We start from the raw sequence: 26,543 nt of genomic DNA on the forward strand, positions 1-26,543 counted from the left end.
GATTAAAATATGATCTACAGACTGTTTACAGACTTCCCCGTCAACTACCCCCAGATCTACCACTTTCTTCCAGTTTTAGGCTCACAGGGTGGAAACTTTCACTACCTATTTTATTCTTAAATACCTCCTCCTCTCCTAGCATTAGTTCATAGGCAAAAGCTGTAAAAGTCAGTTTCAAATTTTATTTCATTAACTTAAAAGGTGGACAAAAATGTTTATTTCAAATCTAATTGAAATTCATCTGAAACAAGTAACTTATTTCAAGTAACTTATTGTACGGTCCACTGTCCATTTAAAAATATTCTTTCTTCCAAAAAAACTGCACTGAAAAGACAAAAAAAAAGTATTTTACAGTGCATAAAAGCGAGATGCAAACTTCTGATGTGAATTTGTTTCAATGTCAACTCCGATGATAAAGATGAGAGGCACAAGGATTCACAGTTCAGTTAAATGATGCAAACAAAAAGCTTCTGGTTTCCTCCAATACAAATTAGAAGCTTCCATTCATACCTCTTACAGTAGTACCACATACTTGATGTTGATACTAGGTTACTTCTTTTTCTTTCCTTTCCCTTTTTTACTTCCCTCTCCTTGTTGAAGACTTGGGTCACCACCTCCTGTTTTTTGTGTCCTTGTTTTTAGTTTAGGTATCATTTCTGCTGCATACAACATTACTGACTTACCTAGGAACCAGAAGTTAGGCTTAGTGTACAATCTGAGAAGTAAGACATAAAAAGTCATTAACTTGAATATCACAAAGCGTAAGAAACTATCACATCAAGAAAATGGAAAACAATTTTTTAAAAAAATAAAAAATCAAATGACTGTGAAGACACTCACCGGCTCAAGTGTGGGGAAATGTACTGAGAGTAAGAATAATGCTGAAAATATTTAAATGAATAAAATCAAAAGAGTATGAAACAAAAATTCTGACCTTGGTCCTAGCTTAAAGATCTAAGGAGTATTTATCTAAATATATCTCAGGTAGGAAACAGAGTCAGAATATCATTGTATCTTAAGACACTGAAACACAGGGTTTTCTGAGTCTTATAACAAAAATAGTATCAAGTTACAAGAGATCTGATAGGTAAGATCAGATGATCTACCCTTATGGGCATCCCTGCTCTGCATACCCACAACCAGCTACCTTCACCCCAAGAGACCAAGCTCCTCAGCTCTGCTTTCTTTTTACTATCTTACTCACTTGGATCTTAGTGGAAATAGGAAGTGACATCTTTTTACCAGAATTTCTATCCCTATTTTATCTACTAGTTAATTAAAAAATTTTTTTTGTTTTGGTCTTTTGAGATATAGTATAGGAAGATGTTGAAGAGGAAAAAAATACATATGAGAATATACTATCTGTCACTCCTTAATCACAACCTGAAGCACTTAGCAATACCTACCAATCCTGATGGGTTTTCATATATAAAAAACAATCTACTTTAGGCTGAGCCCGGTGCCTCACGTCTGTAATCTCAGCACTTTTGGAGGCTGAGGCAGGAGGATCACTTGTATCCAGGAGTTCGAGACTGGCCTAGGAAACATTGCAAAACCCCATCTCTAGAAAAAATGAAAAATTAGGCAGGTGTGGCGGTGTGCACCTGTATTCCCAGCTGCTTGGGAGGCTGAGGTGGAAGTGTTGCTTGAGTCCAGGAGGTCAAGACTGCAATGTGCCATAATTGTACCACTGCACTCAACCTGGATGGCAGAGTAAGACACTGTCTTTAAAAAAAAAAAAAAAAAAAGTTTAAATATGCTGGCTGGGCATGGTGGCTCATGCCTGTGATCTTGGCATTTGGGATCTCCCCAAGGTGGGAGATTGCTTGAGGCCAGGAGTTTGAGACTAGCCTGGGCAACACAGTGAGATCCTTGTCTATTAAAAAAAAAAAAAAAAATCAAACGAAGTTGTCAGTTTGACAATTTCATTGTTTTTAAGTAAATTTAATGGAAGAGTTTAATTAAACTTAGGGGGGTTATTAAACTGAAACAAAAAATTAATAGCTCTGTTTTAAAAAATTAAAATTTTCAGAGATAAAAATTCAGAAAAATAACATGAAAACAAAGACTTATTAATACTCAGAACCAACATTCTGTTATATTGATTTCTAGTTTTGTCGTTATTGTTTTCATGAAAGGAAACATTAGAGGTGATGAAACAGTCTTCTACGATCATCAATCCCCATGTCTCTACTTTCTATCCCACTAGCCATTAGGTGACTACTGTCTTAAGAGTCGGTGTTTCCTTACAGATCATTTCAAAAAAAAAAAAAACCAATAAGCAACATTATATATGGATCTATCAATAAATAGTAATATTTTGTATTTAAATTTACATAAGTGGTACCACACTGTGCATATCTCTTGCTTTTTTCAGTCAATATTGCTTTTTAGATTTATTAATAGAATAATTAGATATTAACAAACCTCTAGGATCTGAAATGGCATTTAACATCCCATGATTTAATAACTTTATATTCTTAATCTGGGAGAAATGACAGACTTCTAGAGGTTTATAAATATTCACACAATTTTTTGATAAATGTTTAGTAGGTCTCATTACACTTTCAAAGAGGTCTTTCGCCTCAAAGAAATAGAACTACTGCTTACCTGTCTCCATGAGAAGTAGTCCTGTCTTTAAATTATTCTTTAGAATGCAAATTCTGATTTTCACCTTTCAGTTTTAGAAATTGTGTTGTGTAGGAGAAACCTATCCCTGAATCCTACTGATTCACTTAAAAAAGCTTACGTGATGGGAACTGCACAAGGCAGAGACTGCCATCTTCCTGTTTGAGCTGGACCCGGACTCTGCCTCTGTATTGGACATCACGATTCCATTCTCTAGAGTACATTTTATTTTTCTAACATAAACGAAACAAAAGAAAAACAGGGCTTAAGCAAGTTATTACATCAATTAGATGAGTATGGAAAATAGTAAAGAACCATGTCATACCTCAAGAAATACGTTAAGTCCAACTGCTGAACATACATCTTGAATCTCTGTAGCTGTAGGATTTTCAACAGCCTGAACAGTTAAAAACATAAACACTAAATACATTTGCTTTAAGTGAACACTGCCATAGTGTTGGGTAAATAATTTCAAATACTATAATCAAACAAGTACCAAAACCATAGGTGTCCTTTTTCCCTAAGTACAGATGCTTCCATTATAATTTTAAAAATTCCTAGGAATAACACTAATGCATACCTGTGTGTCCGCCTCCACTCCAACAAAACATAATCTTCTAAGGGCAAGGACTTTGTTTTGTTAACCAGTGTGTTCCCCTGCACCTAGCATGGTACTTTGAACATAGTAGGTGGTCAACGATTATTCACTGCTTAAACAATTACACATACAAACACTTTAGAAAACCGTCCGCTAGTATCTACTAAAACTGAATATATGCATTCCCTATGGCCCGGCAATTCCATTTCCAGATGTGTTCTACAAAAAAGCAAAAATAGGTTCACTAAAAGACAACTATTTATAATAGCCTCAAACTATTAATAGAAATAATCCAATTTTTCATCCCAAATACAAAGGGCCAGGTGTGGTGGCTCACACCTGTAATCCCAGCACTTTGGGAACCAAGTCAGGCAGATTGCTCAGCACAGGAGTCTGAGACCACCCTGGACAACATGGAGAAATGCCATCAATACAAAAAAAAAAAAAAAAGAAAAAAAAAATAGCCACATGGTGGCGTGTGCCTGTAGTCCCAGCTACTCAGAAGGCTGAGGTTGGAGGATGGCTTGAGTCCGGGAGGTGGAGGCGTCAGTGAGCTGAGACTATACTGGTGTACTCCAGCTTGGGTGACAGAGCCAGATCTCTCTCTTAAAAAGAAAAAGGAGGGCGGGCACGGTGGCTCAAGCCTGTAATCCCAGCACTTTGGGAGGCCGAGGCGGGTGGATCACGAGGTCGAGAGATCGAGACCATCCTGGTCAACATGGTGAAACCCTGTCTCTACTAAAAATACAAAAAATTAGCTGGGCATGGTGGCGTGTGCCTATAATCCCAGCTACTCAGGAGGCTGAGGCAGGAGAATTGCCTGAACCCAGGAGGCGGAGGTTGCGGTGAGCCGAGATCGCGCCATTGCACTCCAGCCTGGGTAACAAGAGCGAAACTCCACCTCAAAAAAAAAAAGAAAAAGGAGGTCGAAAAAGGAGGTCGAAAAGACTTTGGTACATGCACACAGTGCAATACTAGAGCAAACAGGGCAGTAGTTTCCAACAGGGAAATTCTGTCCTCAGCCTCCCTACCCCTGTCCACACACAAAAGACACCTGGCAATGCCTGAAGACATTTCTGATGGTCACAACTAGGGGATGGGAAGGTGGAGGGGGACATTTCTGATGGTCACAACTAAGGGATGGGAGGGTGGAGGGGGATAATCTGTCATCTAGTGGGTAGAGGCCAGGGATACTGCTGAACATCTTAAAATGCACATAACAACCCCCATACAACAACTATCTGGCTCAAACTGGCAATGGTGCTGCTATTGACAAACCCTGTCACAGAGCAATAAAAATTCAACTATATTCAAATATGTGGATAAATCTCATAAGCTTAAAGTTCAGTGAAAAAAGATGCAAAAGTACATAGTGTGTAATTCCATTTACAGAAAATTCAAAAAAAGCAAAAGTAATCTATTGTGTTGAAGTCATGACAGTGGCTATCCTGGTATTTTTGAGCATATGCGTAGGCGACAGTGGTTGGTAGGGAACATAAAGGAATGTTCCTGGATGCTTGCAATGTTTTCTTTTTTGAGTGCTTGTTACCACTCAGATGTACTCATCATATGACAATTCACTGCATCAAACCTAAGTGCCTTAAATCTGTCACATTACAAAATACAAATGACTCTCTAATAAAACACATCACGGATGAACTTTTTGCAAGTCTTTCTTACATAATTAAAAAAATCTCAACTACATTCTGAACATTTTTAATGTATCATAGAATGTCATAATTTTGTTTTTCTGTACCAAGGGGAATATTGTCATAAACTTTAAAAAAAAAAAACGTGTATTGGGAGGCCAAGGCAGGCGGATGACGACGTCAGGAGATCAAGACCATGGTGGCCAACATGGTGAAACTCCGTCTCCACTAAAACACAAAAAATTAGCCAGGCATGGTGGTGCACGCCTATAGTCCCAGCTACTTGGGAGGCTGAGGCAGGGGAACTGCCTGAACCAAAAGCCGAAGATTGCGGTGAGCAGAGATCACGCCACTACACTCTAGCCTCGTGACAGAGCAAGACTCTATCTAGTCAAACAAAATACAAAACAAAACAAAAAAAATCATGTAAACTCTACAGACTCTCTATATACTTATTTACAAGCACAGGCTCATTAGGAGCCATTAAAAAAAAATCCCCTCAGCTATGAATTAATGCCTTTCTGGTTTCACCAAGGAACACACCCCAATTCTTGGTTGTTCTCCTCAAGCCCTAAATAAATGCAGTGAAGAGAAGCCCCTGCGGCTCTAACAAGATGACGTGGCCCGACCAGGATGACATGCCCCATTCCCTTGAGGACCAAGGCGCCAGCCACCTGCTTACCTTACTTATGGGGATTCGCCTTCCCTCTGCAATGGTCTTCTTATTATTTAAATAAGCAGGATAGATACAAATAAACCTGCCATAGACAAGAGCACAACTGGTATCACTACAGCAGTATGAGGCAGAAGAACAGGGTCGGGAGGGAGATAACGGAAGGCCAATTCATGCTGACTAGGTATCAGATGGCTACTCTCTTTTCAACTGTCTTTTTTTCTGCATGGCAGTTAAAAAATCAAAGTACCTCGGGCTCTCTCCGGCAACCAATCAGACTAGCACTGGCCAATGGGAAACCTTCAGGAAGTATTTAACCCCCCCAAAATTTCGTTACCTGCAAATATGCCATAACCAACAGCTGTTGGGTGGCTTGCTGGAGCCAGCTCCCACTCTGTGGAGTGTACTTTTGTTTAAAATAAACCTGCTTTCACTGCCTTGTGTGTTCTGCTCAATTCTTTATTCAAAACGCCAAGAACATGGACAACGCCTGTAATCCCAGCACTTTGGGAGGCCGAGGCGGGTGGATCACAAGGTCAGGAGATGGAGAACATCCTGGCCAAGATGGTGAAACCTCGTCTCTACGAAAAATATAAAAATTTGGCCAGGCGCGGTGGCTCAAGCCTGTAATCCCAGCACTTTGGGAGGCCGAGGCGGGTGGATCACGAGGTCAAGAGATCGAGACCAGCCTGGTCAACATGGTGAAACCCCGTCTCTACTAAAAATACAAAAAATTAACTGGGCATGGTGGCGTGTGCCTGTAATCCCAGCTACTCAGGAGGCTGAGGCAGGAGAATTGCCTGAACCCAGGAGGCGGAGGTTGCGGTGAGCCGAGATCGTGCCATTGCACTCCAGCCTGGGTTAACAAGAGCGAAACTCCGTCTCAAAAAAAAAAAAAAAAATTAGCTGGGCTTGGTGGTGCGTGCCTGTAATCCCAGCTACTCAGGAAGCTGAGGCAGGAGAATAGCTCGAACCCGGGAGTCAGATGTTGCAGTGAGCCTAGATGGCACCACTGCACTCCAGCCTGGCCACAGAGTGAGACTGTGTCTCAATAATAATAATAATATTTATTGTGTCAGTCCGAGATAGTCCTTGTCATCACTGCTGGTACACCTATGCTATTATTTGCTTAATGCTTTTTCGTTAAATTACCTTTCTTTTACTTACCTTACTTAAACTTTATCCACTACGTTAGATGGAAAAGAACAACACGAACAGAAACAAAACTTGTTAACTGTTACATTAGACAGAGCAGTGTGTCAAAAGTTCCTGCGAATGGGGCCAGCCCTCATATAAAAAACAGTGTCCAAGGTATTAAAAACCTTAAAAATTCACAAACGAGCCTTTCTGAGCTCAACAATAAGATATATCATGTCCAGGTAGCACCCAAAATACTTGTGTCGCGTAAAGGTAAACACTAGGATACCTACGGTAGGAATTTCAGAAGCCCTGCCAAGAGCCTAGTGGCTGCTGCAGGATTCTCGGAAAAACGAGCCGTCTGGGAGGGGCGCAGAGCCCGTCCAGGCCAAGCTGGATCGTCTCGCTAGGCCATTCACGATGCCGCGACGCGGCGTAAGGAAGCGCAGCACCCGCGGCACCACAGCAAGCCCCTTCCTTTCTCAGGACCCACCTCCCCAGGACCCACCTGTCCTGGTCGGCCGGGGAGCGCGCGGCAGCACAAGCCATCTTCACAAAACTCTGAACAGCGACCACCAGGACAGCTCTGAGTTTCCCAGACAGTGCGATATTCCGCCGGAAGTCCTGCCCACCAAATGGTTCCGCGTCCGCGATTTCTCACCTCCTATTTGTTCCGGCACCTGTCGCTCGGCCGCGGGATTGCTAGTCTCCGACGTGGCGTGACTACTTCCCCTCTCGCGAGAGGATCAAGAAAGCTGCTCACTCCTTTCCCAAGTCTCGCCGGGAAGCGCACGTGGGACGCATGCATCGCCACTAAAAAAGGGGTTAACTTCGACCCTTCCTCATTTCCACTTTCTCAGCGAGTATGAATGGTACTAGCTGTTTAGGGGCGAGACTGTGCACTGAGGAGGATCTGTGTGGTTCAGGGTGCAAATATACATTAGAGGAAGCAAGAAAATGCTCCTTATGTTTAATTTGTAGCTGTTCCTGGGCCCTAGAGCTTGCTTTCAATTTGGCAAAATGGATTTTTATAGCGGTAGAACTAGCGAAGTTAAAGACACTGTGTTTCAGTATGCTGTGTAAGTGTTAGAAACTTAACTATTCACCTTTTAGGCTGTGCACCGTGGCTCACGCCTGTAATCCCAGCACTTTGGGAGGCCAGGCAGATCACTGGGTCAGGAGTTGAGACCAGCCTGGCAAACATGGTAAAACCAAGGCAGGCGGACCACGAGGTCAGGAGTTCAGACCAGCATGGCAAACATGGTAAAACCCCATCTCTACTAAAAATACTAAAATTAGCCGGGCGTGGTGGTCCACGCCTGTAATCTCAGCACTTTGGGAGGCCGAGGCAGGCGGATCACGTGAGGACAGGAATTCAAGACAAGCCTGGCCAACATGGCAAAACCCAGTCTCTACTAAAAAACGCAAAAATTAGCTAGGCGTGGTGGGAGGTGCCTGTATCCCCGCTACTCAGGAGGGTGAGGTAGGAAAATCGTTTGAACTTGGGAGGTGGAGGTTGCAGTGAACCAGGATCCTACCACTGCACTTCAGTCTGGGCAACAGAGTGAGACTCTGTCAAACAAACAAAAAACGACTACAAAAAAAAAAAAAAAAAAAAAAAACTTCTGAAGAATACCATGTGCCATCTTGATTATTGCAAACAGGCAATACTTGATCATTGCACTTTGCTTTGCTGCTCTGAGCAGATACTGCCTTTTTAACAAATGGAAGGTTTTTTGCAAATCAGCTTGGAGGAAGTCTCTTGGCGCCATTTTTCCAGCAGGGTAGCTTTGTGTCATATTTTGGTAATTCTTGCAATATTTCAAACCTTTTCATTATTTCTGTTATGGTGATCTGTAATCAGTGATGTTCGCTGTTACTATTGTAGTAGTTTTGGGGTGCCATGAACCGTGCCCAGATAAGATGGGGGAACTTATTGGATAAATGTTGTATATGTTTTGACTGTTCGGCCAACTAGCCATTTCCCATCTCTCCCTCTCCTGGAGCCTCTATTCCCCAAGACACAACAGCATTGAATGAGGCCAATTAATAACCCTACAATGGCCTCTAAATGTTCAAGTGAAAGGAAGAGTCACATGTCTCACTTTCAGTCAAAAGCTGGAAATGATTAAGCTAAGTGAGGAAGGCATGTGTACGCCAAGATAGGCTGAAAGCTGGGTCTCTTGGCATCTTAACAGTTAGCCAAGTTGTAAATACAAAGACAAAATTCTTGAAGGAAATTAAAAGGAACTTACTTCAATAAACACACAAATGATCAGAAAGCAGAACAACCTTATTGCTGATACAGAGAAAGTTTTAGGGGTTTAGATAGAAGATTAAACCAGCCACAACATTCCTTTAACCCAAAGCCTAATCCAGAGCAAGGCCCTAACTCCCTTCATTTCTGGGAAGGCTGAAGAAAGATGAGGAAGCTGCAGAAGAAGTGGGATGCTAGTAGAGAGTGGTTCAGGAGGTTTAAGAATGAAGCCATCTCCATAACGTCATGTGTAAGGTGAAGCGGCAAGTGCTGATAGAGAAGCTGCAGCAAGTTATCCAGAAAATGTAAATGTAGCTAATGCCATTGATAATGATCAATGATTAGCTAATATCATTTAGTGGTTACACTAAACAGTGGATTTTTCAATGTAGACAAAACAGCATACTGGAAAAAGATGCCATCTAGGACTTCGATAGAACTCCTTTGAGAGAAGAAGTCAATGCCTGGCTTCAAAGCTTCAAAGTTAATTACTGGGGCAGCTGGAATATTGTCATGGTTTCTGGCCTCCAGGTGTTTTTGCAGTATCTCTCATAGACATTTGAGGAATTCATTTTTATGAATCCAGCCTCCTCAATGGAGAAACAAAAAAGTGAGCTTTCCCAGATGCTACAGGCATGTAACACATCCTCTGCCAACCACGTCCACCCAAGCAAGACTTCAATTCAGAAGCAAGCAGTGTGAAGTGAGTGCCACATGTAATCTTAATTTATGGTGATGGTGTCAGAGGATTCCAGCATTAGGGGTAGCATCTGGGTCTTTACTGCAGTCTCACAGCATGGTTTTGATATTGTTTCTACTGTGTAGTTTCCAACACTGATTTTTTAGTCCTCATACAGATCCTGTGAGATACCTCATATTCTTTAAATAAACATCCTGTCGTTAAGAGGTCTTGTTTTTAATTAAAACAAGAATCCCAAAGGTTGATAAATGAAATGTTAGTATGGTTGGCTTCAGAATTCTTAGGTAATATTTCTGTTTCCTTCAAAATGCTGCATATAGTTCCATTGTTTCGTGGTGTTTTGTTCTTTAACATTTAGTGTTGCAGAGATAATTGATGCCAACATAAGTTTTTTTCTCCTTTGGAGGCAACCTATTCTTCTCTTCCCATTGACTTTTTTTCCCCCCACAAAACGTAGTCTTGCTCTGCCGCCCAGGCTGCGGTGCAGTGGTGTGATCCTGGCTCACTGCAACCTCTACCTCCCGGGTTCAAGCAGTTCTCCTGCCTCAGCCTCGAGTAGCTGGGATTACAGGCATGCGGCACCACACCCGGCTAAGTTTTGTATATTTAGTAGAGACAGGGTTTCACTATATTGGCTAATATGGTCTTGAACTCCTGACCTTGTGATCCACTCACCTCGGCCTCCCAAACTGTTGAGATGGCAAGCATGAACCACCAATCCCGGCTCCACTGATATTTTTAAATAAAGTCTTAATCTTGGAAATTTTAGAACTTACTGTATGTCTAAATATAGTTTTCTGTTAGTTTCAAGTTACTTCAGGAGCTTGAAGTAGCCATCACTACAGGCATACTTCATTATTGCACTTCGCTTTGCTGCCCTGAGCAGATACTGTCTTTTTACAAATGGAAGGTTTTTTGCAAATCGGCTTGGAGGAGACTTCTTGGCTTCCCACAAGTATTCCCCAAACCAGGAAAAGTAGAACAAGGTCTCAGAAATGGCAGGGACTGGAGTGACTCCAGGAGCTAGGGACTCTTTTTTTGAGACAGGATCTCATTTTGTCACCAAGGCTGGAGTGCAGTGGCAAGAACGATCCTCCCACCTCATCCTCCCAAGTAGAGGGGAATACAGGTGTGCAACACCATGCCCATCTAATTTCTAATTTTTTGTAGAGGCGAGGTCTCACTGTTAACCTCTAGGTTGGTCTTAAACTCCTGGACTCCAGCAATCCTCCCACCTCAGCCTCACAAAGTGCTGGGATTATAGGCATGAGCCACTGCACCCAGTCTTTGTTTTTTTGTTTTGTTTTGTTTTCTTTTGTTTTAAGAGACAGGGTCTCGTTTTGTCACCCAGGCTGGAGTGCCCACAGCTCACTGCAGTCTTGAACTGATGGCCTCAGCCTCTGTGTAGCTGGGACTACAGGTATGCACCATCAGGCCCCCCCCCGCCTTTTTTTTTTTTTCGGTAGAGACAGGGTCTTGCTTTGTTGCCCAGGCTGGTCTTGAGCTTGTGACTCTTGTCTCTTCTTGCTTTCTATGCATCCTCCCAGTATCTGTTCCCTCCTCCTCTTTCTCCACTAGGTGGTTTCCTCTTAGTTTAAGCTTCATGATGCCAGTCATAGCAATTTGAGCCTTAACTGTGCATGCTTTTTCAGTTCCAGCACTCAAGAACCGGCCAGAAATTTCCTTTGTGATGCTTATTTCAAATTGATTGACCTAATCATTTTTTTTTCTTTCCAAGCAGTGATAAACAAGTCTTTGGTCACTACTAGCTGATGATGAATTTCTTCTAGGTCAGATATCTAACTCCAGCACAAACAGCCAAGGTCAGGGAGAAAGACTGGGTACTTGGTTCAGTGACCAATCAGTGAGGCTAAGGGTCTGGATTCTAAAAGGTGGTGTGAGTAGGGCAGTTAATGTTTGGCATTTCTTTCAATAGTTATTTTTCACTAATGTTGCTTTATATTCAGTGGTCACCTTCAGTAGTATACATTATGTTGAATTATTTTTAATTAAAAAAAATCACATAACTTCAAGAAAATAAGTCACAAATATAGAGAAAATTATCCTGAATATCAGAGGAAAGAGTGTATTTAGCACCAATAACAATATTATATACATAGAAAGTACAGGTTGAAAAAAAGCATCAATGGCCTAACAAAAAGCAGAATATACTTTTATAGATCACAGAGTTGTAAGAATGGCAGGAGAATGACCTGGGGTTTACAGGAGCCACAGTCCATAGGTTTCAATATTACAAAGTAGTTTTTAAATTTTAAAGTAAAAAAAAAATAAATTTTAATGTCAGCATAATAGGAAAATATGCTTATTAGAAAGGAAAAAAAATTATACACTCTACTTCAGCCACCATGACTTGAAAAATAATTTCATAAATGTTAGTGATCTGACTACTCAGATGTTTCTTTAGCTGTGGGCAATTTACTTTTTGCATTTCTGGTGCTTTCTTTCTTCCTTAGATTCCAAGAGACCCTGTGACAACATATATTCAGATACTGTGCAACTGGCTCCCATCCTCAAGATTCATCCTTTCACATAATTAACCTTGTGGGAACATAATCCATATTTTACTTAATCCAGAAACGTTTTATTGTACTTACAGTGCTATTTAATCCTTATGGGGCTTATCTTTGATTACTTCCTTTTCATTACCCTGGTAATTTGTAAAGTTGTCCTCAAGCAATCTAACTTGCTATTAAGCACTTCCACTGTGTATTCAAAAACTGGATACATTTTCATCTGAAATAAACTGTTTCTCATCTCAAAGTTATTTTTATAGTCTCTTTTAATCTTACTGAAAATTCAAATTACATCTTTGCTTTAGTTATTGCCTTTTATAGTAACAGTCTCAAAGGGAACATTAACTGATCCTTCAGATATAATTGTTTTTAGAATTACTTGTTCATTGACATCTGGTTAAGTTTGTCTGCTGTCAGGAGTTGAGATGGACATTATCAGATTGGATGGCTCAATATTCAAGTCTTTTATGCCTAAGGGAAGCAGAGTTTATTTGTTGTATACCTTGTCAGATGAAAGATCCAGTTGTTGGAAGGAATCGCTAGAGCTGAAGGCAATCACTCAAGGAACTTCACTGTGGTAACTTAGGACAGTAATTCTCAAAGTGTGGTCTCCAGACCAGCAGCACTCGCCTCACCTTTGAACTTGTTAGAGAGGCAAGTTCTTGGGCCCCATTCCAAACCTCCTGAATCAAACTGGGGGTATGGCCCAGCTAAGTCTTGGTAAGCACTCCTGGTGATCCCAATATACTTGTTTGAAGTGCTTTACCATAACGAACTCTCCTTCCCCCACTCTTCTCTAAACAGGCATCCTAACTCTTGACTAATTCCCAACACTGGGCTTAGTATGCCATTTGTTAACAAACATAAACTGGGAATATTTGGTCTGGTATCAATTATAGCAGCACCCTGTGAACATTTATAATTAGAATTGAGATTTGCCCCTTTACTAATTCAGAACCACTATCTCTAAATAGAGGGCCTCATCCAGCTACCTTTACTTCAATGGGTGCTAGAGACTAGCCCTCCTCCCAGTCAGTGTTAGTGTTAAGTGTTGCCTACAAAAATTCCACTTTTCTGGCATGTGGAATGAACTCTTCATTTTCAGCATTGATGTTTTCCTCCGTACTTGAATTAAAAGGCAATTTTATCTGTGATTAACATCCCATCTCTTGATTAATATCCCATCTCTTTCCATAAAAATACTTGAAGTGGTTTGCAAAAACTGGCAAGCAGTAATTCAAAAAAATTAGAAAATCAGAAAATGAAACAACTATGACCTATATGCATGTATCTCCATTGTTTATGGAAGCCTTGGAGAACAACAGAAATAGATAGTATTCATAGACAATTTCAGATAACATTTGGCAAAAATTTAAATGTCAATTATTTCAAAGATAGTAAACTGAGGTGTTTACAAAGTGGTGCAGTACACACAGTATAGGCATTGGAGTCAAATACCTTAGCTCAAGTCATAGCACTTAACTGGCATTTTAGCTTTAAAAAAATCATCTTCATTACCTGTAAGTTATAACCACAGGTGAGGGGTAGATAATTAAGTACTTGATGTGATTTTCAAGGCACCAGGTAGGTTTACTCCTACCTCCTCTTCTGAGTGCCCCACCATGCTTAAAAATCTTTTCCCTTCCCCAAATAGAGTTTATGATTATCACTAAAAATAAATTATTTATTTAACAAATATGTGTACATGTATCACCAGTCACCCTCTGATCTTTCAGAACAAATCAGGATGTATTAAGTAAATTACCTTAGTTAATAAGTGTCAGTTTATTTTCCTTCAGGAAGGACTTCCCTCCCTTGTATAAGGGGGTACTTAACATGTACCCCAGAACTGTACCCATCAAAACCAAGTTTCCTTTACAGTCAGGAATTTTAAAATATACTTCTGAATATCTTAATGCTATTAAATATACCTTTGAAGTTCCATGTGATTTGAATTTTCTGAGCATGGCTAAGTGTTGATTATACTTGATGCTGAAATTTTGCCCTATCATACAGGGTGATAAAAAGTGTTCATGTCAGACCCAGCTGCAACAAGAAGATGAAGGGTCAAGACAGTTTACACTGTAAAGCTTCAAAGAGACTACCTGTACCTAAGAATAACCAATTTCAAGTACAGAATTCTTTAATATTAAGAAAAAGGAAATAATCTATGTGGGCCTATTATGTTCAATGCTTAGTCTGTGCTAGGCTGTTTACATTGCTATTATAATGAATTTATTTTTACTGAGCTCCAGTAGAATAAGAAAAAAAAAGTTTAAGTGGAAAAATATTAAAAATTAAGAAGAGCTAATTACATAAAAGAAATTTCAGGAATGGCTAAGTGCCAATGCATGGAGTGGTTAAGTGGCAATAGTCTTTTTCAATTATTTTTATTACAGTAAGAGGAATTTTACTCTTAATGCATAGAATCTGAAGAAAAAAATTATATAAGCTTTAAAAGAGGCCTTTTTAACAATTATTAATACAAATGTGAAACAAGACCCTTCAAACAAATACCAATTTCAGTAATAGTTTACATACAGCAATAATTTATTCTGAAATGTTCATTTAGTTTCTGTTGAGACACAATTCATGTCTCATTAATAAAAGAGCAGCCATCTCACCTCAAATACCAGAATATACAACAAATTACAGCATAGCAAAAATTCTACCTACTTTCAGATAAAATCTAGTTCAGGTAAAATAGTTTCATTCAATGTTGTACAGTTACACAGATTTTTGTTTTCTTTTGAGCACAAAATAGTGTAAATTATTACACTGTAGCTATCTCTATGCACATCATGTGACCACGTAACTGTTAATCATTACCTCTGAAATTGAACCATCGGTTTCATTCATGCAGTAAAGCAAAGCAGGCTGGGTAAACTTGTTCATTGGGAACCATATTACTGTGAATTTCACAGCCACATGATTAATTATGATGTTAGATGGACTCACAAAGACAAAAACATTTTCTTTTTTTGCATAAATACCAATTTTTCCCTGATGTAAGTTTAGTCAGTTTATAATCTAGAAATGATTGATAACAGCAATATATCATATTTTCTATCTGTAGTGTTCATTAAGACAAGCAATAATTAAAGGAAATTGGGATGGGATGCTACTTAAACATATGTAAAACATACTGTACAAACATACTTGGCTTTACTATTTTTTTTCCTAACCATCAAGAGTGCTTCCCAAAATAAGACCAGTGAAGACAAAGTATACTATCAAATATGGCTTCCAGAACAAAAACCCTCTAACAAGAATCCAACCTATTTACAAAATTGTTTAGTCTTTTAAAGTTTCATTTGAAACAAAATATCTATATAGCAGTTGTAATTAACATATAATTATCTTAGTTTCATTCTTCCAGCTCTTTTAAACAGATGTCACAAGGTAAGACCCAGAATGGCGCTTAGGACTTTGGGTTCCACTGGAATCTGTGCTGTCAGTTTTTGAATCTCGCTTCTTTGTGTTATTCACTGGAGTTGGGATCTGAGATGGCCGGGCTGAAGTGCTATCTGCACTGCTTTTCCTGGGGCTTGGGTTGTAATTAAAAGGAGTCACTCTGGCAGCAACAGTCCCACTAGGTGAACTGTGTTTGCTTGAGCTGCTAGAACTAAATGGGGTACGTTCCACTATAGAACTTTCATTAGTCTCTGATGCAGGGACAGGATTATTTTGTCCTGGTTTTGTCTCAGTTCCTTTTTGGTCAGGGGCATCTACCTGAATGAAGGAGTTCAGGCGATTTTCCAAACCCACGATACGCATGGGAACACTGCCATTACCCACATTTTGTTTTGCCTGATTATCTTTTGCATCTTTAATGTTTGGATTTCCCTTTTCTGAAACACTGTCAATCACTGGGGGAGTATTACCTGTGGGAGATCTACCAGATCTAGGGTTGTTAATGGGACAGTCCTCAATTCTCACCCAAACATCCTCTGTTTTAGAAACAGCAGGTGCCATTTGATAAATTAGGGTCTTTGATTCAGCACCATTGGTAGCACCTGAGGAAACAGTCTGAGAAGTACTATTTGTGGGAGAAATTTCATTTTCTTTTATTTTTCTCCATGTTCCCTTTGCGGATACTTGGTTTTCTTTATTTTGTTTGGTTCCTGAAATAGAGTTCACATGTTTTTCATCCTCACTTTTTGCTTTTTCACTGGATTCTGATGAAGCAGAAAGAATTGAAGATGAACTTCCAGTTCTTCTCCAAGTGCTTACTCGGGGAAGGGATGATGAATGTTTGCTGTGCTCACGTTTCCAGGTTCCTGACCTATTGATTGGCAGTCTAGAAGGACTTTCAGAATGAGACCGTGCAATATCATGCCGCTTTGCTGGTCTTCCATCATTATACTCTATAGTGGGGCTGAGATTAGGTGGGAGTTTTCGCCATCCACCAGGCTGAACAGATGAATGTGTGGATAGAGACATATCAGGAAGGGAAGGACTTAAAACTGGAGTTTGTGCCTGGGACCTAGTGGGAGAAGCTGGTCTAGACGATGGAGAAAGAGATTCAAATGAAGCAGATTCCTCCAATTTTCTTCGTAAGGTTGGGCTTGGAGCTTCTTTGATGAAAGTTGACTGGCGTACTAATACAGGTCTTTCTGATCTATCAGATTCACTTCCACTTGATTTAGTTGAAGACATTCTAGAAAGTTCTACCTTTTTATTGGCTCCATTGCCATTATTCATCTGATTTAGTCCTTTGGAGGCAGACTCACTTCTTGGAATACTACTGGCATTCTTGGATAAACCTGTTTGTTTGGTAAGGTTCTGTTGGCTCATCTGTCTGCCTGGAGATGTATACGACATTTTTCCAGAACCTGAGGACTTAGTTGAAGCAGTACTGGGGGAAGATGTCCTTGGAAGCTGAGATAATTTGTTAGGAGGACTTATTCCATTTCTACCAGGGGAAATAGAGTTTCGCCCAGGAGACTGTATAGGTCTACTTAATGGTTGCTGGGCTGGTCTTGACGGGGTCGAATCTCTAGATCCTGATCTAGAAGGCGCTTTACTTGACCCACCTATTTGGGATGTCTGCCTGGCAACAGGGCTTAATTCTGATTTCACAGATGGCTTGGCTCCTCTAGGAGAAGTGGTGGCTGTCTGACCTTCACTAGGGCTTTTGGAGGCTTGGGTCTTAAGTGGGGGGCCTTTTTTAGAAACAGGACTTGTACTTGAGGAGCTATTTCGAACTCCTGGAATATGAATCATTGTCCTGCCTCGAGAGATTGAAGGCATGTTTGCTTGAAGAGGCTGTTTCATTTGGCCTGAAATTTCTGAATTAGATCGAACCTTTCCAGTAATCAAACTTCTATAAACTTTTTTTCCTCCTTTGATTCCTTTACTTTCAGATTCTATCTTTTTAGTTTCCAAGGTACTTTTCTCCCCTGGTTTTAGAATTCGTGGGCCTTTATTACTTGTAAAGGGTTTTTCTTCTTGATCAGGTGTAAGATGAAATGGTGACCCCAGAGAGATTCCTGATTTCAAGGAAAGGATGGAATCGGAATCAGATGAAGCTTGTCTAGATAAACAGGCAGCAGCAGCAGCTTGATGTAAACTACTCACTATGGAATTTGCACCTTCCTGAATAGCTTTCCAATCAAAATTTTCTGAATCAGGGGATAAACCATGTTCTGAATCTGGTCTCTGTATATCTTTCAAATCAAGTGTCAGATCTTCAGCTAATATGCCACCCATATTTCTGGGGCTATGTTTTTCATTATCACCCTTGAGTCTTGAAGGCTTTTTCTTTTTTGGCATCGCGGAACTTATACATTCCTGCAGCAGGTCATCTTCAGAATCAATACTAAGAGAACTGAGAGAACTGTTTCTTGAGAAACAAACGGGGGTATCTTCAACATGAAACGATTTAGGAGCATAGCCTGATGCTTGAGGTTTACTTGGTTCTCCCTGTGAGTCAGGGGGCTCAGTCCCTTTGATAGGTTCATTTTCTTTATTGTTGTTGTTTTCTTGGTCAATGTCACTGAGAGAACTCAGAGAGGAATTATGAGAAAAGCAAACTGGAGTATTTTCAATAGCAAAATTCTGTAATTTTTCATCAGTTGCTGCCCCTCTGTCTGGTATATCTTTGGATGACTGGGGAAAAGTGGATTGTTTCTGCAGTACGGGTTTTGGCTGACCTCGATTTATTGGCTGCTTTGTAATAGCTTGTGTCTTATTAGCTGATTGTTGGTTGGAGGTTAGTTCTGTGTGGCTGGTAACTTTAGCTTCTGATTCCTTATTTTCTTTCCCCTTTCTTAATTCAGCCTTTTCTCTGGAAAGGTCAACATCATCATCATCAAAATCTAGGGAACTCAAAGAATCATTTCGTGAAAAACAGTAAGGAGTTCCTTCAATAGGTGTATAATGATGAGGTGAATCAAAAGCAAAACTTCCTCTGACTCTATCTTCATTATTAGGGAGCTTATCATTGAAGTCCTTGGAATTATTTTTCAAGTTCTGTTTCTTTGAATCTTTGTTGTCTGAGAAAGCTCTCTCAGCATTTAAATTATTTTTTGAGTCTACATTTTTTCTTACACGTGTCCTATATTCAGTATTTTGTGGTATAGGTTTTACTGGTGAAGTAGGTTTCTTTTTCTTACCATCTAACTGATTTTTGTTGGTTGCAGATGAAGACGCAGATGCTTGCTGGACCTGGTCCATTATCTTCTTCACACGGAAAGGCTTGTGACTTTTCCCTTTGGGCATAGCGGAATTAATGCATTCTGCAAGAATATCACCTTCTTCTGCTTTATTGTCATCCAATTCAGGTATGGTTACAGATGAGTTTTTTCCTCCTTGAGCCTCCTCTGTACTTCTGCCTTCTGTAGGAATGGTATCTCGTTTTTCAAATTCACCTGACTGTGCCCCTGCTCTAACTCCTTCTCCAGCAGCTAACTCATTTGGAGGGGATTCTATTGTTAGATCACTTAAAGATGTAGCTGTGGAAAAGTTTATAGGTGTCCCTTCTACACAATATACACGTGGCATATCATCTCCCGGTGTAAAACTAACATGCTTTTGGGGTTGCAACCTGTTTTGTGATGGTAGAAGTTTGTACACAGGCAGCTGACTTGGTTTCCTTGCCACAGGTGGAGGTAATTTTGAAGCAGTCTGGGCTGGCTTTTTTGCTTTATGTGATGACTTTGTCGGCATAGCAGAAATAATACATTCTTCTAGTATTTCAATATCATCATCATCTGAATCATCTAATAGGTCCTTTTCAGAATCAACAGTTTTTTCTACCTCTTTCTCCTGGTTTTCATTTGATTCTTTAGGCTGCTCTGATTCTGTTTCATTCCCATTGTCATTTTCCTGAACGGGAGGCATTATTCTTAATTCCACATCTTTCTGTATAAATGGCTCATCGAGGCTCAGAGCACTCAGGCTAGATGAACAAGAAAATCCATCTGGAGTACTTTCCGTGGCAAAATGTAATAAAGTATCAGCATCTGGAAGAACCTGGACCCTCTGAACTGCAGCGTTTACTGCAGCTTGCTTAGGTCCACTCTCTCTCTTTTCAGCACTAGGTGCTTTACTTTTAGGTACTTCTCGCTTGGTCTGAGCTGTTTGGGGAGGAGGTGGAGGGGTTTTACTTCTGCTTGGTGGCATGGTTTGTCCAGGGCTATCTGGGAGATCACTGGGGCTTATAATGCCACTTACCATTCCACTGCATGGTTCACTCTGAACAGAACTAGCAATTGAACGACTCTCGAAACTATCAAGTGAACTGACAGAAGTACATCTGCTAAACATGAGTGGAGTCTCCTGCACATAGTGTTCAGGAGGACTTTTGGGTGTCTGAGCACCACTTTTGGAGGGGGATTTTGCTCCTGAAGAAAATTCAACAGCTTTGTGTCTGGTCGATTCTGAAGATAAACTAGAACCCTGCAGTCTGCTGGATTTGGTTCTAGTGTGCTGCGACACTGCTGGAACTTCGCTCACAGGATCTTCAGTTGACCTAGTTCCATTATTTTCTTTTATTTCTGCTATTTGCAGAGTATTAGCAGAATCTGCTTCCTGTGTCGTCTGATCACATCCTATTTCATCTTCAGCTGATGACAAAGATGATAATGAACTACATCTTGAAAAACATATTGGGGTATCTTCTACACAGTAAGTCTGTATTGTTTCTTGGTTAATAGAAGAAACTTTGCAAGTGGCAGCCTTTTGAGTCTGACCACTTCTGTTCTGTGCAGAACTTGGATGAAGCTGATTCTGCCTCTTGGCAGTAGATGAAGGTGTGGATGTATTCTCACTGCTTGAAGAGATGTGTTCAGTTTTAGTGCTCTGGCCAGATGAACTCTTTGAGAATGAAAATGACTGTTTCTGTGATGAAGGAATATCTGTAGAATATTTTAAACTATAATCAATAGGCTGATCCACAAGATGTTTCTCTTCATTATATTTTATGCTATAATTTGTTGGTCTCTCTTCTTCTTCATGCTGTTCTTCCTCAGAGTAACGTTCACTATAGTTGGTTGGCTTATCATCTTCATAGTCATCTTCTTGACACAAAGACTGGCTTACATTTTGATTAATCCCATGATTAGAACCTACTCGATTTGTTTCTGAACCATTGGCTCCCCGTGACCTGTATGGGGAAACACATTCCTGCTGTCCAAAATGTGGTTGGAACTTGAGGTGTTTATCATCAGTGGTCTCAGTATACACAGGATAAGTTGTACTTTGACTCCTTGATTGTCTTTGCTCACTTTGTTTCATTTCATCTTCTATTATGTGTTTGGGTCTTGCCCATCTTTCATTCTGTGAAGGACTTTGCCTTCCAGAGTTCAACTGCTCATCTGAATATTTCAGACTGTAATTTATTGGTGTATCTAGTTCTCCATCATTATCATCCATATGATTTGCACTATGTATTTTATGGGCTAGGTCAGCTGGGTATTGACCATAACTGCAAAACTTACTTTCATCATCTTCAGAATAGGATTCAATTGAGGGTTTCATTTGACCTCTTTTACCATAACCATCACTACTACTGACACTATTTAAACTATCATTCGAAGATCTCTTGTATTCTAATTTGGCATAAGGCATAGAACATGTCCTGTTTGAATTTTCTGACTTGGTGAAATTGTAAGTGTTTGAATGTGTATGGGCAGTAGAATTTCTTCTAAGTGCATTTCTCTCATCTGTCACACAATGTAATTCAGTGGTAGACCCAGAACTTCTGTCTTCTTGAGAGGTATGAATGGCTGACACCTCTTCCATGACTTTGGCAATCTGGGCTGCAGTGGTGGAGATCTGCAAACCTCGCTTTGAAGAGGTTCCTGGATTTTCTGTTGCTGGATGGTAGTTGCCTAGGCCAACTCCTCGTTCTCTCTCCAAACTTCTATCTTTTTCAGAACGAGAACTATCTAAGCTTCCTCTTGATGAAGAGGAACTGGGTAACACTGTAGTATTCAAATATGGTGAAAGGACAGTCATGTTGCCAGTATTAAAATTTTCTGATCTATTATCATCATGTCGATTGGTGTCAAAAACATAATCACCATAGAGACTTTGCTTGTGTCTCTGCTTACTGCGATGAGATGCCTTGGGACTTAAATTGTCTATATTGTCAAAAGTTTCTGATAAATGCTGAGCATCTAATTCTGCTTCTAGGGCTTTCTGTTTCCTGACATGAAGAGATGGCAAGCTTGAACCAGGAGACATAATATTGGCATCTTTATACTTTGCAGGCCTATTTGCCATGAGATTCCTTAAAGCTGCAGCACTTCCCATAGCAATCATTTTGTGCTTTGAATGAATGAGGTTCTTGAGCATGCTAACTGCCCCCATGTCCCATAATGCTTCCTGGTCTTTAGGATTTCTTGCTGAGAGATTCCACAAAGTTCCACATGCATTACTGACTATTGTCAAACTATGAGATTTTAAGTGTTGTAATAAAGTCTGTAGACAGTTGTTCTCTCTTAGGATTTGCCTGAAATAAGAGATCACAAAATTAACGTCAAAATGTGTATGCAGTAACAACAAATAAAAGGAGAGAAAACAATAGGCATAGTATGATTGTACCAATTATCCTATAAATTCCAAGTATTCCACATCTCCTTTTTTCTTTCTTATTTCATGTAACGTTTACTGTTTTAAAGTACTAATCTGTCACACGAAAAAAAGTAGAAGTTTTTTTTTTTTTTATCAATTCTACACTTCCTATTCTGACTCAATAGCTTAAAACAGTTGCAGGGGGTAGGGCAAATACATTTATTCTGTTCATATGGTAACAGTTTCCCCATTTAAAAACTATAAATAAATCATGAAATCCTATGTTGAACAGGGACTTTCTGGTAACTTCATCTATGGTTGGGTGTCACTCTGATATTGATATTGAGACAACTTGGAAGAGGTAGATAGAATTGATTGAAGATCTTTCTGCAGTCAGCACATTATAAGCTCTTAGATTAGCACACTTATATTTTAGAGTAATCTCTGTATCTCTGCCTTGATTTTGTGATACTACTATCCCTCTTACAAGTGCTCTTGGCCGGGCACAGTGTCTCAACCCTGTAATTCCGGCACTCTGGGAGGCTGAGGTGGGCAGATCACCTGAGGTTAGGCGTTTGAGGCCAGCCTGGGCAACATGGTAAAACCCTGTCTCTACTACAAATACAAAAATTAGCCGAATATGGTGGCACATGCCTGTAGTCCCAGCTACTCAGGAGGCTGAGCAAAGAGAAATTACTTGGGAGGCAGAGATGTAATAAGCTGAGATCAAACCACTGCACTCCAGCCTGGGCAACAGAATGAGAATGCATCTCAAAAAAAAAAAAAAAAAAAAAAAAAAAAAGGGCTCTTTGGCAGACTGTGTGCTTATTTATTTATTTTTTAAATAAAGTAAGTTAAAGTTTTCAAAAACATTTAAGGCATATAAAAACAAAAAGTGAGAATCAGCATAATTAACTCTGAGACTTGAAAGAGCAAGAGCTTGTTTAACGCAGGCAAACTGAAGATTAATGACAGCATATTCAACTTTAGTGGGCTTTAAAACTGACTGACAAGGGTACACAACAAGCTTTAACATGGTGGTCTTCTCTCAGCAGTCCAGTCAGTAGTTACTAGACTTAAGAAATCTTCTTTGCATAGCAGAAAAGGAGACTAGGCTTGTAGTTTTTGCATCAAAAACTTAAAAGTGAATAAGCTATAAAAGATACCCATATTTGCCGGGCGCGGTGGCTCACGCCTGTAATCGCAGCACTTTGGGAGGCCGAGGCAGGTGGATCATGAGGTCAAGAGATTGAGACCATCCTGGTCAACAAGATGAAACCCTGTCCCTACTAAAAATACAAAAAATTAGCTGGGCATGGTGGCGCGTGCCTGTAATCCCAGCTACTCAGGAGGCTGAGGCAGAATTGCCTGAACCCAGGAGGCAGAGGTTGCGGTGAGCCGAGATCGCACCATTGCACTCCAGCCTGGGTAATAAGACCAAAACTCCATCTCAAAAAAAAAATAAAAAAAGATACCCATATTTTTGGCCAGCTGCCCATGCCTATAATCCCAGCACTTTGGAAGGACAAGGTGGGCGGATCACCTAAGGTCAGGAGTTCAAGGCCAGCCTGGCTCACATGGTGAAATCCCATCTCTATTAAAAATACAAAAATTAGCCAGGCATGGTGGTGGGTACCTGTAATCCCAGCAACTCGGGAGTAGTAAAAGCAAAAGTGAGGGACCAAAAGTATAAAATACAGGTGAAGGTAGAGTAGAAAAATAAATCTACAAATCTAGATTCTGTGATCAGGAGAATCACTTGAACCCCAGAGGCAGAGGCTGCAGTAAGCAGAGATTGCACCACTACACTCCAGCTTGGGCAAAAGAGCGATACTCCATCTCCAAAAACAAACAAAAAAGACAGTTGTATTTTTGTTGACATAATACAAAGTCAGAGTTCCGAAAATGTGTGCCCTGTATCTGAGGCACTCTCTTAGATTCTCCAGCTCTAGCAGATTGGATGAATGGCTGTTAGCGAAATAATACTATGATTATTAGCTGGACACGGTGGCTCACGCTTGTAATCCCAGCACTTAGAGAGGCTGAGGCGGGTGAGTCACTTGAGGCCAGGAACTCAAGACCAGCTGAACAACATGGTGAAATCCCATCTCTACCTAAATAGAAAAATTAGCCGGGCGTGGTGGCGTGCATCTGTAGTTCCAGCTAGTTGAGAGGCTAAGGTGGGAGAATCACTTGAACTCAAGAGATGGAGGCTGCAGTGAGCCGAGATCGCAACACTGTTCTCTGGCCTAGGTGACAGAGTGAGACACTGTCTCAAAAAAAAAAAAAAAATTATGATTATTGATACTAAGACAGCATTAGAAAAATGTGAACCTTTATATTCTCTGGATCATGCTCATAGTTTTTGTCTTGTTTTAAATTTTGTTTTCCTGTTCTTTTATACTATACTAATAGAAAGTGATTATTTTGTTCTAATATTTGTGACTATTTTTTCCTCCACATATGGGCTATACCTCTCAACTATCGTTTGCTCAGTCTCCTTTATGATACTATAAACTGTTATAAATTAAGTACACTAATGAGTTAAACTAATAGTAGTTATCTTTTCACAGTAATAAATATATTTTGGCTTAAAACTTTTATGATTATATAAAAAACTGCTTACAATTAAGTCTTTTTGAGAGTACAAATTATATATTTTAAAAGTAATATAAAACTCTGTATATACCTGTGGTCCTCATTTGTAGCTATCAAGCTGGACACATTCCGTAATATCCCACCTCCACTTTCAATAATGGCTAAAGTGTTTGTCTGGCTCCGGTAAGTAAGAGTGCCAACCAAAAATGCAAGTGCACCATCTACGGCACATATGTCAGCTTTATTCTCAGTGCAATGTGCTGACAAATTCCATAAGGCACTCAGTACGCTTTTGAGGGTTGATTCCTATTAAGAAACAGAATATGGGTCATCTAATTAGAGTTGGAATTTGTCTCTTATTAACTTCTATATTACTTATATTGAATAAAAGCTATTTTTTTAATGTATCCTTTTGCCCGCCCCTCACTGGTAAATTATTAAGAACTTTCCATTTAGAAGAATGTTCATAAGATACCAAATGGTATTTACATCAGTGATATCTCTATAAAACAAGCAGTACACAATATTAAACTAATGACTTTTATAAACTTTATTCTAAGTGCTTAGATAGCACACATAACTTAGAATATGAAGCACAATTGATGTGCATTATGAAAAGATAACATTTTCAGAACAGAATGTGGATTATTCTCAGGCTGGGGTTGCTTGAAAAAAAGAAGAAAAAAGTGAAAAGGAAGTAGATTAAGGCCCAGTGTGTGGCTGGGCACAGTGGCTCATGCCTGTAATCCCAGCACTTTGGCAGTCTGAGGTGGGTGGATCACCTGAGGTCAGGAGTTCGAGATCAGCCTGGCCAACATGGTGAAATCCCATCTCTACACAAAAAAAAAAAAAAAAAAAAAAAAAAAAAAAAAAAATATATATATATATATATATATATATATATATATATATATAACTAGCTGGGCACAATGGTGGGTGCCTGTAACACACCTATTCAGGAGGCTGAGGTGGGAGAATTGCTTGAACCTAGAAGGTGGAGGTTGCAGTGAGCTGAGATCACGCCACTGCACTCCAGCCTGGGCGACAGAGCAAGACTCCATCCCAATTAAAAAAAAAAAAAAAAGAAGGGCTGGCATGGTGGCTCATCCCTGTAAATCCTATAATCTCAGCACTCTGGAAGGCCAAGAGGCATGACTGCTTGAGTTTAGGAGTCTGAAACCAGCCTGGGCAACATGGCGAAATCTTGTCTATATACATATACACACACACACACACACACACACACACACACACACACACACAAATTAGCTGGGTATGGTGGCATGCACCTGCAGTCACAGCTACTTGGGAGGCTGAGGTGAGAGGATCACTTGAGGATGGGAGGCGGTCAAGGCTTCAGTGAGCCATGACTGTGTCACTGCACTCAAGCCTGGTCAACAGAGTGAGACCCTGTCTCCAAAAAAAAAGTAGATTTAAAATATTCTATAAACCACACATAGATATGGAAAGATACCTTGGAAGTATAAATGACAAGAGCAAGAGCAAGCTGCAGTGTAGTGTAGTATATACAATATTCTGTTTATATAAAAAGCATTATATATACATGGTTGATTCAGAATTAACAATGTAACTTATAAAAAGAATAAAGGGTACCAGAAAAAGCTGTAATTTCTGAAAATTCCCAAAAATAACAAATTACAAAAACCCAGAACTCTCTAACATACGATTATCAAAGTAAACTGTCAAATTGTAATTGCCAAACACTCTGATATACAATTGAAAGTATTT

At 39.9% G+C, this 26,543-nt stretch overlaps 2 protein-coding genes across 15 annotated transcripts in view; both read right to left on the minus strand.

Moving 5' to 3' along the window:
* Positions 1-168: 168 nt before the first annotated feature.
* SRP19 (signal recognition particle 19) lies at positions 169-7,313 on the minus strand. The gene is made up of 5 exons (XM_003920695.4): positions 7,194-7,313; positions 5,558-5,633; positions 2,954-3,025; positions 2,750-2,861; positions 169-683 (listed from the first exon to the last, which is right to left on the minus strand). Exons 1-5 carry the CDS (start codon positions 7,232-7,234, stop codon positions 550-552), a joined length of 435 nt encoding a protein of 144 aa, XP_003920744.1. The 5' UTR covers positions 7,235-7,313; the 3' UTR covers positions 169-549.
* Positions 7,314-11,631: 4,318 nt separating this feature from the next.
* APC (APC regulator of WNT signaling pathway) overlaps positions 11,632-26,543 on the minus strand; it is a 145,514-nt gene continuing 130,602 nt past the window's right edge. For all 14 annotated transcript variants that reach the window (XM_074382618.1, XM_074382592.1, XM_074382572.1 and 11 more), the window contains 2 exons: positions 24,886-25,100; positions 11,632-22,134 (listed from right to left, as the gene is read on the minus strand). In XM_074382618.1, the coding sequence (XP_074238719.1) occupies positions 15,561-22,134; positions 24,886-25,100 (6,789 nt within the window). In that variant the 3' untranslated portion in view covers positions 11,632-15,560. The remainder of the gene's footprint in view (positions 22,135-24,885; positions 25,101-26,543) is intronic.

This window comes from Saimiri boliviensis, chromosome 1 (assembly GCF_048565385.1).
Source record: "Saimiri boliviensis isolate mSaiBol1 chromosome 1, mSaiBol1.pri, whole genome shotgun sequence".
NCBI classification, from domain to species: Eukaryota; Metazoa; Chordata; class Mammalia; order Primates; family Cebidae; genus Saimiri; species Saimiri boliviensis.

Coding starts and splice junctions, on each gene's coding strand:
- SRP19 (XM_003920695.4), bottom strand. CDS start 7,234: ATGGCTTGTGCTGCCGCGCGCTCCCCGGCCGACCAGGACAG. Junction 3,026..5,557: donor GGCGAATCCCCATAAGTAAG/GTAAGCAGGTGG, acceptor TTAACTGTTCAG/GCTGTTGAAAATCCTACAGC. Junction 684..2,749: donor CCTTGTGCAGTTCCCATCAC/GTAAGCTTTTTT, acceptor TCTGGTTCCTAG/GTAAGTCAGTAATGTTGTAT.